The sequence below is a fragment of the Lepidochelys kempii genome, chromosome 26, assembly GCF_965140265.1.
Source record: "Lepidochelys kempii isolate rLepKem1 chromosome 26, rLepKem1.hap2, whole genome shotgun sequence".
Taxonomy (NCBI): Eukaryota; Metazoa; Chordata; order Testudines; family Cheloniidae; genus Lepidochelys; species Lepidochelys kempii.
The window spans coordinates 14,018,843-14,028,395 of NC_133281.1; the positions used below are offsets into that span (position 1 = coordinate 14,018,843).

The following is a 9,553-nucleotide window of genomic DNA, read 5'->3' on the forward strand; positions in this document are numbered from 1 at the left end:
TAAAAGCCCATCCACACGGGGCATCTCAGTTTGACCTCAGCAAAATCCCCTGCACGTGCCCAGGGAAGAGATGGGCTTGGCCTTGTAACTTCTGTACTAGGTCCACAATTGGACTCACACGTTACATGCACCATTGCAATTAGCTGTGAGACCAAATGGCCCAGTGTTCATCGTGACCTGCTCAGGTCAGACTCGCCGGTTGCCAAATTAGAGGCCCGTTTGGAAACGTGGCACTTAAAAGAATTGAGTTCCTGGTGTGTGTTCAGAGCTTGGGGCCACGTCCTGGCTGTGACCTCCAGGACCGCAAAACGTGACTGATTTAAAGGATGAGAAGAGCCCTCAAACAAGAGCAAAGTGGGCACAAACACTGCCCTTCTGGTTGTGTTTTACCCCCGCTTTGCACCGGGGTGAGCTAATCTGAGCCCCTTTCCCTGTCTATGTTCCCATTCTCGTGCTGCCCTGGGTGGAATTCTCCGGCCTGGTGATGATATCTAGGAGCTTGATGACCTACTGATCCCTTCCGCCCTTAAATTCAGTGCGTCTGTGACTCTATAAACTTCCCCATCCTTTGGATCCCCTGCAAACAACCTACGGCTGGTGCGATGCTGCCTGAGGAGTTCTCTCGGGGACTCACAACTCGCTGGTGCTGAGTGCAAGGATACAAAACTCGGACACGTTTTTTTCTAGATCTGTGCAAGACCAACAGCCAGGGGAGCGCTCACACAGCTACCAGCTAAGCCCTGCAGAGCTAACGGCCAGGCTGCTTTCTGGTTTGCTGCAGCCAGGAAAGCAAGCCCATTGCCGGTGTCTAGACAGAGCTCTGCCGTAACCACAGCGACAAGCTGTTTGGCCGGGTCTTCCCCATTCAATGAGAAGCGTACGCGCCTTTGGCACGTTGTGAATGGCATGAAAGGGTGTTGCTGAGCTGGGACGCGGCGAGCCCAAGCCCCTAAGCGGTGGCAGCTAGAATGTGGAGCCATGGACAGAGAATCCACCACCACCCTGGGTAATTGTTCCAATGTTTAAACTTACAAATGGGGAAACTGAGGCACAGAGCGAGCAATGACTTGCCCAATGTCATCCAGCCAACTAGTAGCAGAGGTGGGATTTGAACCTAGGGCTCCAAAGTCTCATTCTGATACCCCAACCACTAAGCCACACTGCTTCCCACCCGGTGCAGCAGCCAGCAAAGCTGGCCAGGCACATGGATGAGCACAGGAAACCCCGCACCCACATCGCGAGCACTCCGAGTTCGGGGAGGGTCATCCCAGCCCCTCCGGCGGAGAAGCACGCAGAGCAGTGTCCCTCAGGGATTCTCCATCTTCCCTGCCCGCCTTGGGCCTTCCGCACAGCTGCTGCTCTCCAAGGGTTCCAAACAAAGGGGAAAGGCATGAAGCCCCCAGGGTCATTCCCAGCCACAGTGCAAACCCCAGGAGCACCCACTGCTAGGGAGGCACCTGCCAATTTCAGACCCTGCCAACCATTGGCAGGGCTGAGCCCGCCCTTGGCTGATGCCAGTCTTGGACTCTCAGCTGCCCTTGGCTGCAGCGCACGTGGCAAGCCAGGCACTTGCCCCCCTGCTCATCTCAAGCACTGAGCCCAGGTCCCCAACAACCACCATCCAAGCTATCCCTGCCCACCACAGGGACTGACACCAGGCCCCCAGGGTCCTCCACCTCGGGCCCTAACCCAGGCACCACCATTCAGCAAATGCTGGCTCGAGTGCCCTGGTTTCTCTTTGGCTCAGGTCGATGCCAGCTGGGATCTTTGGTTCCTGAGGCGTTGCCAGGAGCACCCCGCCCTGCTCTGCCGCAGACAGCATGCTGGGGAAAGCAGGAGAATGATGAACCCAGCACCGTCTCTGAGACCCTTGCTGGGAGTCCCCAGGGCACAGAGGGGCACTGAAAACGACCAAGCAGGGCTGCGTGCCGGAGATGAGGGGAGCGAGGAGGGATCTTTCACCTGAGGACCACCAAGGCCTTTCCAGACATCACTCACCACAGCAGCCTTGTGACCGAGGGAGGATTAATGCACCCCCATTTGACAGGGGAGGGGCAACAGAGAAGTTAAACACACTAACCCAGGGCCAGCAGCAAAGTCAGGAAAAAAGGCTAGGAGTCCTGACTCCCAGGCTGGCAGTAGGACCCACTCCCTGGCTCTGCTGCTGCCTATTTGGGCATGTCCCGCCCCTCTCCGTGCCTCAGTTTCCCAATCTGTAAAATGGGGGTGATGCGACCGACCTCCTTTGTAAAGAGTTTTGTGATCTGCTGATGCAAAGCAGCATGCCTGGAGCTAGGCATGACTCCCACCCAGCACGGTCTGACCGGCAGGGAACAGCCCACCAAGTGCCTGCTTGTCCACACTACCTTGAACAGAAAATCACGCAGCGTAAGGGAGATGGCGGAGGTTCCTGTGGGCAGGATTCTGAGCTTACCAGGTGCAAGGTGTCCTCCTGGCTTGGTTTCATCTTTGACACTGCTCCAGTCCTTCTGCCCCCAAGAGATCGGCTGGGTCTGCTTTGCTCTGAGGACAGGGAGGAATCCTCTTGCTCTCCGCAGGCACCAAAGGCGTCTTTTGGATGCCTGCTGTGAAGCTGAACAGACTGGCTGAGCCCGTGTCTCTTGGTGCTGAACCGCTGCTGAAGTTCCAGGCTGAGGGCTGCAGATAGCACCGACAGCTTCTTCCAACCCAAAGAGACTAAAGACTTAGGAGCTGTTGAAAAAGTCTCAGTGCCCTGGGACTTGGGAGGTGGGGGTTGGCCTGGAGGCCCGTCGCCAGATCACTGACATACGTTCTGCTGCCAGGACTCTTGGCAGAGTTTCCGTAGTGCTCAGTCTCTTGCAGGCCGTTTCAGACACAGGACTGGCTCTGTTAGTGATTCTGAACTGTTCCTGGTTCCGGCCCTTTTTCAGGACACAAATCAGACTGTGGAAACATGGCCCTGTGCCCCTCCAAAGTAAACTTATTAAAGGAAAGTCTCTGAGATGAAGCACCCCAAATGTGGGCTTGTGGGGGGATTTGGGAAGCAACAATGGGAGGCAATGAGGCCTAGTGGACAGAGCAATGGACTGGGACACAGGAGACCTGGTTCTATTCCCAGCTCTGCTACTGGCCTGCTGGGTGACCTTGACCGCGTCACCACCCCCCTTGTGCCTCAGTTTCCCCATCTGTAAAGTGGGGATGATGATATTGACCTGCTTTGTAAAGGGCTTTGACATCTACTGATGTAAAGTGGTTGATCAGAGCGAGGTGGGATAGTTATTGGCAGCTGGGCAGCCTGCTCCCCATACTGCCACCTCTATTAGCATCACCCACTTCGCTGAGCACGAGACTCAGAAAGGGAAAGTTCACTGGAGGGCACAGCCCTGCCCAGTTCCCCCAGGGCAACAGATTTTTCCATCTCCACTTGCTGTGACGGAACTTGTGTTCAGCTCAGCAGCGAGCTAAGCCCTGGGGTACTGGGTCTCCTGAGCTAACGGATACGCCTTCCTGTCTTGACTTCTGAGCGCCCTTTAATAGAGCTTTCTGGATGGAACCTCCTGGAGGAAAGCGTAAGGAACTGGGGTGGAGGCAGTCTGGCCTAGCAGTCACAGCCGGGCTGGTGGTGTTCACACATAGAGGTTAGCCTCAGGACTGTACTACATAGGCTGGGGTCAGAGGAAGCGCTGCCCTTGGCAAGCCAGGCACTTGCCCCCCAGAACTCACTCCTGCTCATCTCAAGCACTGAGCCCAGGTCCCCAACAACCACCATCAGTGCCGAGTTCAATAAGCAAGAGTCAGGGTCAGAGACCAAAAGAGATGGTGTGCTCGGGAGTCACAGCTGGCCAGACATCAGTGGAGCTGCCCAGACAACTTCAGGCACTAGGCACTGCAGACCTAGGTTCCGGTCCCACGGATCCTGAAGAGAGGGGGTCCAAAGGAAAAGGACAAAATGAGGAAGCTCCACCATGGCCAAGCAGTTGCTAGACAGCTGCCAGCTGATCTCTCTGATGCAACGTGTAAGGAAGGAGGGAGGGTCCCTTGTCTCTGTCCACATGTAGCTTGGAAGGCTCTAGGGAAGTGGTCTCCCAAGTTTTTGGATCGCGCACCCCCACGGTGCCGCCGAAGAAAGGAGAGGGGAAGACTTACCGCAGGCGTGTTGCCGAAGAAAGAAGGGGGGAAGACCTGCCGCAGGCGTGCAGAGCTGCCGCCGAAGGAAAAAAAGGCGGAGTGTCGTCCGGAGGCGCTCCTCCTGCCGCGGACCCCCCAGGATTCTCTGGCGCACCCCCTGGGGTGCACACACCCTACTTTGGAGACCACTGCTCTAGGGTATCCCTAGAGCTCTGAGGCACAGAGAGGCATCATGGAGTTTAAGGCCAGATGGGAGCACTAGGTCATCTGGTCTGAACTCCTGCATATCACAGGCCACCAGCCGCAGAAAGGAGATAGACTACTCCATGCCACACGCGGAGAATAGGAGGGACTGAGGTGCACCCGTGCTCCAGGCCCATGCAGGAGCAGGAAAGTGATTAAATGAGATACACCTTGGCAAGCGACCTGCACCCAGATGCTACAGAGGCCGGCAAAAAACCCGCAAGCTCACTCCCAATCTGACCCGAGGGGGGATTCCTTCTTGACCCCCACACGGCAATCAGGGAGACCCCTGGGCACATGAGCAAGAACCAGGCAGCCGAGAGAAACTGGGTACCACCTCCGAGCCCTGGCCCACCCTGTCCGGCATCCCATCTCCAGCTGTGGCCATCCCTGAGTTCAGCCTCGGCTGTCGTTGGCAGCCCCGTAATTCTCCTTCATACATGTATCACGATGCTTCTTAACACACGTCAGCTCCCAATGTGCTGCTTTTCTTCTTTTTCATCGTTTCCTAGAGTTTAAGGCCAGAAGGGACCATGAGATGATGTAGGCTGACCCCCAGCCTAGCGCAGGCATTACCGGTCGCCCAAATCCCCCTGTGCTGGGCTCAATTCCTTCGCTTAGACCAAAGCATTTCAGTCCTCAGGAGATCAAACTGTTGGGTGCTACAGGCAGGGAGCAGGAGATTGCCACCAATGCCTGAGGCCCCTGCCTTGGCAGAGACCAACCCATGCCCCGGCCAGCAGGGAGCACGGCGCAAGTGGCATGGACCACTCATTTCTCAGCCAGCAGGGGGCGCTGCAGCGGATGGAAATTTGGGGAGCCCAGCTCCCTGCACAGGCCAGCACACGGCGAACGCAGACTATGAGCCGAGCCACGAATCCCCCTGGCTCTGGGCCCTGTGTAGCTGGGATCTCCCTGCGCTAGGTGCCTGCTGCCGCAGAGTTAATATTTCACAGATCACATGATGGGCGATTGCTGGGGCTCCATGGGCCCTGCCCACTCCATGCACTGCCATTGACTCCCCCGACTGCAGGGAGATAGGATGTTGCAATCCCTGAGATGGGCACACTGCTTCCCCAAACAACATCGCAGCTTGGGGGCGAGGGGACACAGATTCCTGTCTCCTTCCTTCTTGCTCCCCCACCCAGGGAGATCACAGCACACACTGACTGCTCCCTCTGGCTCACCCCCTTGCTGAGATCGACTGTGATCTCTGAGCACACAAGGGGGATGCACATGGTGTGTGTGTGTGGGGGGGTGTAGTTATTTGCTCTAGTTCTCAAGCTCTAACTAGGTCACATGGTGGCAGGATGCTGCAGATGTCAATGGCACGAGGTCAGTGGGCCAAGGACGCAGTGAGCCCTGTGAGACACTTCTCCTTCCTACTACCCAGAGAAGTTAGACTCTATGGCAGCCCCGGATTGGGTTGGAAATCCAAGCTGTTTGCTAAGCCTGGAGTAATCGCAGACAGGCTGGTTATAATGGGCCCCAAGGGAAAGGCGGGGTGGGAGACGAGCCATCACTGGGGCTTGGAACAAGGCTGGACAGTAGACAGCCAAGCCGAAAAGCAGGCAAACAGCCCAATCGGAGATCCGAACCATAAGCCTTCCTGACAGAGCTGTGCATCGCTTCCCCGGGACTAAACATCCTGGGCACAGAACCCCCCGACCTGCAGAACCCCCGAGTCCCCTCTTCCACACCTTGGAGGAGCTGTGATCTTGCCAGATCTTGTAGATTAAAAGGAACCGAGACTGCTTGCACAGGACCTGAGCCTACAGCGGCTGTTGCACGGGGGGACCCGGAGGGGGAGCTCTCTCTTCTGAGCCAGTGCTGGCTCCAATCCGGTGCAAGGGGGCACTGTAATACCGGGAGCAGCGTGGGGAGGTTCGGTAGGGGGCACTCTCCCCTCTGTGTCAGCCTCCCCTCTGTGCCCACCATTTGCCATGTGCGTCCCCCTTCTGCGCTCTTGGCACGGGGACGGCACCGAACGTGCCGGCTTCCAGGTGAAGCAGAACGCTGACGGCCAAGCTACGCGACCCTGGGTGCAATCTCATCACAACACAGCAGCACGGACACCCAAGACTGCCGTCTGTCCGGACACCCCACGAAGAGTTGCTTCACTAGCGAAGCTGGAAATTAAAACCTGAACATTCAAAGGCGCCTTCTGAGTTTGGATGCCTCAGATTTTGGGTGGCCAAAATTGACCCGGGCACTAACTGGGTCTCCAGAAATTGAGACATCCTTGAAAAATTGGGTGTCAACTTCCCTGTCAGCAGGATCTGGAGTCGAGTGGAACAAGGGGTGATGGATGGGCACTAAATGAAGCTGGGGTTCCCAGAAAGGGCTGCCTTTTGCAGAGGTGCACCGAAGGAGTCCACCATGGGCTTAGGATGGGGCCTACTGATTAATCAGCTATCCATCCAGGCAGCACCTTCATCGCCCCACAAAGCTAAGGGAAAGAGACAGAACTAGATATGTTACCTTCTCCTTCTTGGAGCTGTCCATCCTGGTTCTGCGATCCAGCATTGGGGCAGCTGTCCGCAAGGGGTGGGCTGCTGGCAAATCTGTCATGCACTGAGTCAAAACACACACCACCACTTGTTTCCTTGCCCCGGAAATATTCCACCTCTTGCCCCTGAAGCAGCTGGTCCTGGGCTGAGAAGACAGGTCCCCCCTGCTGTGCTTGTGAATCCTCCACTTTCCCCGCTGGTTTATTTCAGTTGTAGGCTGATTGTTTGGTTTCCTCTTTTCTAGTACGCAAAATCAAAACCAAAGCAATTCTGCTCCCGTTTCCCCTTCTTTCCCTGGACTTTGTCTTGCCCCAGCCCCCAGGATCTCAGCCTCCTTCTAGTTTGGGGGTTCACTTGGTGGGATGGGGTGAAGGGACGTCCGTCACGTCGGGATCCATTTTGTCACCCTGCATCTTGTCAGAAGAGAAGCAACGAGTCCCTTCCTGGCGACTGAAGGTCTCCTCCTCTCCTCGGGGTAATGGAGCATGGGGGATCAGCTTCACTCACCCACCTGCCCAGTTCCTCCAGTCACTTCCCAACCTACCAGGAAGTTTATTTACTTTTTCTCTTGCTGACACCCTCCCATTTTTGCCCTCAAAGGGGTCCCACGTTGCATCCTGAGATCTTGAGATTAACTTCGCATTACTGGGGCAACCAGGGAAATCCTGCTGCTGTCCTGCTTCATCGAGCCCCCTCCCCATCTGTCTGTTAGGGCTCTCATGCAGAAGGCCACCGCCATGGTGATCAGTCTTCCTTCAAATTGTCATAACAACCACTTTATCTCCTTGTTACTGCGGTAACCACTCCACTGAAAGACTTAGCAACCTGTTCTGCTCCCATGGTGACCATGTTGGGTCAGAGAAACCCACTTCCAAGTGACAAAGGTTAAAAAAGAGGAGGAAGGTGCTTAGATGAGAAGTCTGAGCAAAGGCGAGGGTAAACGGGAAGCATCTGCTGTGACGGGAATGAAACCAGGGTCCAGCTCTGCATTGCTCCCCTTTCAGAGGCCAACGAGATCTGGAATAGGCAAGGAGCCGCCTGGCCCAGCGATCCTGCTAAGGCACAGTCCTGGGATCACAAATGAAGCCCAGACAGTTATTTCGTTCTTGAAGCTGAGCACAGCCAGCGCGAAGAGGAAAACAAGGCAGTTGCCCCCAAAAGCTTCCAGTCTAATTCAGACGGAGCCACTGATGTAACACACCAGGTTACAGAGCACACCAGCAGGGCAGCAGATCTCTTAGGAGGCTTTGCAGAACATGTGGTGGCATCTCCGTCACTTGAAGACTTTAAATTAAGGCTAGATGTAGATATAATGTAGCTCTTACAGAAGCTCGGGGCTTGATGCAGAAATTTTGGGGTGGGGTTCTCTGTTCTGTGGAGGAGGGTACACAGCAAACAAGCCTCACCCTTGAGTATGGTGGTGCTATCACTCCGCTATAATATTGACTTGAAACCAAGATGGGTAGATCTGTATCGCTTCTAGTGTGGATGCAGTTACCTCAGCACATCCGTGCTTACCCTGGTATCAAGGTGATGACCCTGGTACAAAGGGCCTTACTCACGTATAGTGGGGCTCATACTGGTATAGTGTGTCTACCCTGGTATAGTGGGGCCCAACCCAAGTATATTGGGGCTCACCTCAGTATAGTGAGGCCTACCCCGATATATTGAGGCAGATTCTGGTATATAAGTGCTCACCCCAGTATTAGGGTTGACAGGCACCCGGTCGAAAAGGGACCCTGGCAGCTCCAGTCAGCCCAGCTGACCACGTCCAGTTTGCCGCAGCAGCTGGCAGAGCCCCCTTGGCCGTCCCTGTGCCTAGGAGCTGGCAGGACATGCCGGCCACTTCCGCGAGCTGCCTGAGGTAAGTGCCGCCCAGAACCGCACCCCCTCCCACACCGCAACCCCATTCCCCAGCCCTGAGCCCCTTCCCGCACCCAAACTCCCTCCCAGAGCCCGCACCCCAACCCCCGCTCCAGCCCTGAGCCCCCTCTCGCACCCAAACTCCCTCCCAGAGCCCGCACCCCAACCCCCGCTCCAGCCCTGAGCCCCCTCCCGCACCCAAACTCCCTCCCAGAGCCCACACCCTCTTCCATACCCCAACCCCTTGCCCCAGCCCTGAGCCCCCTCCCGCACCCAAACTCCCTCCCAGAGCTCGCACCCCAACCCCCGCTCCAGCCCTGAGCCCCCTCCCGCACCCAAACTCCCTCCCAGAGCCCACACCCTCTTCCATACCCCAACCCCTTGCCCCAGCCCTGAGCCCCCTCCCGCACCCAAACTCCCTCCCAGAGCCCACACCCTCTTCCATACCCCAACCCCTTGCCCCAGCCCTGAGCCCCCTCCCGCACCCAAACTCCCTCCCAGAGCTCGCACCCCAACCCCTTGCCCCAGCCCTGAGCCCCCTCCCGCACTCCGAACACCTCAGCCCCAGCCCAGAGCCCCCTCCTGCACCCCAAACTCCTCATCCCCGGCCCCACCCCCAGCCATAGCCCTCACCCCCCTGCACCCCAACCCCCTGCTCCAGCCCAGAGCTCCCTCCCACACTCTGAACCCCTCATTTATGGCCCCATCCTGAAGCCCGCACCCCCTCCCACATTTCCAACCCCCTGCCCCAACCTGGAGCCCCCTCCCACACTCCAAACCCCTTGGCCCCACCCCCCCAGCTTGGAGTCCCCTCCTGCACCCCAAAC

General features: G+C 56.9%; 1 protein-coding gene across 1 annotated transcript in view; it reads right to left on the bottom strand.

The window, feature by feature from the left end:
• GCK (glucokinase) overlaps window positions 1-6,924 on the bottom strand; it is a 45,741-nt gene extending 38,817 nt beyond the window's left edge. The window contains exon 1 of the mRNA XM_073325394.1: window positions 6,835-6,924. Within this exon, the coding sequence (XP_073181495.1) occupies window positions 6,835-6,924 (90 nt within the window). The remainder of the gene's footprint in view (window positions 1-6,834) is intronic.
• Window positions 6,925-9,553: the final 2,629 nt, after the last annotated feature.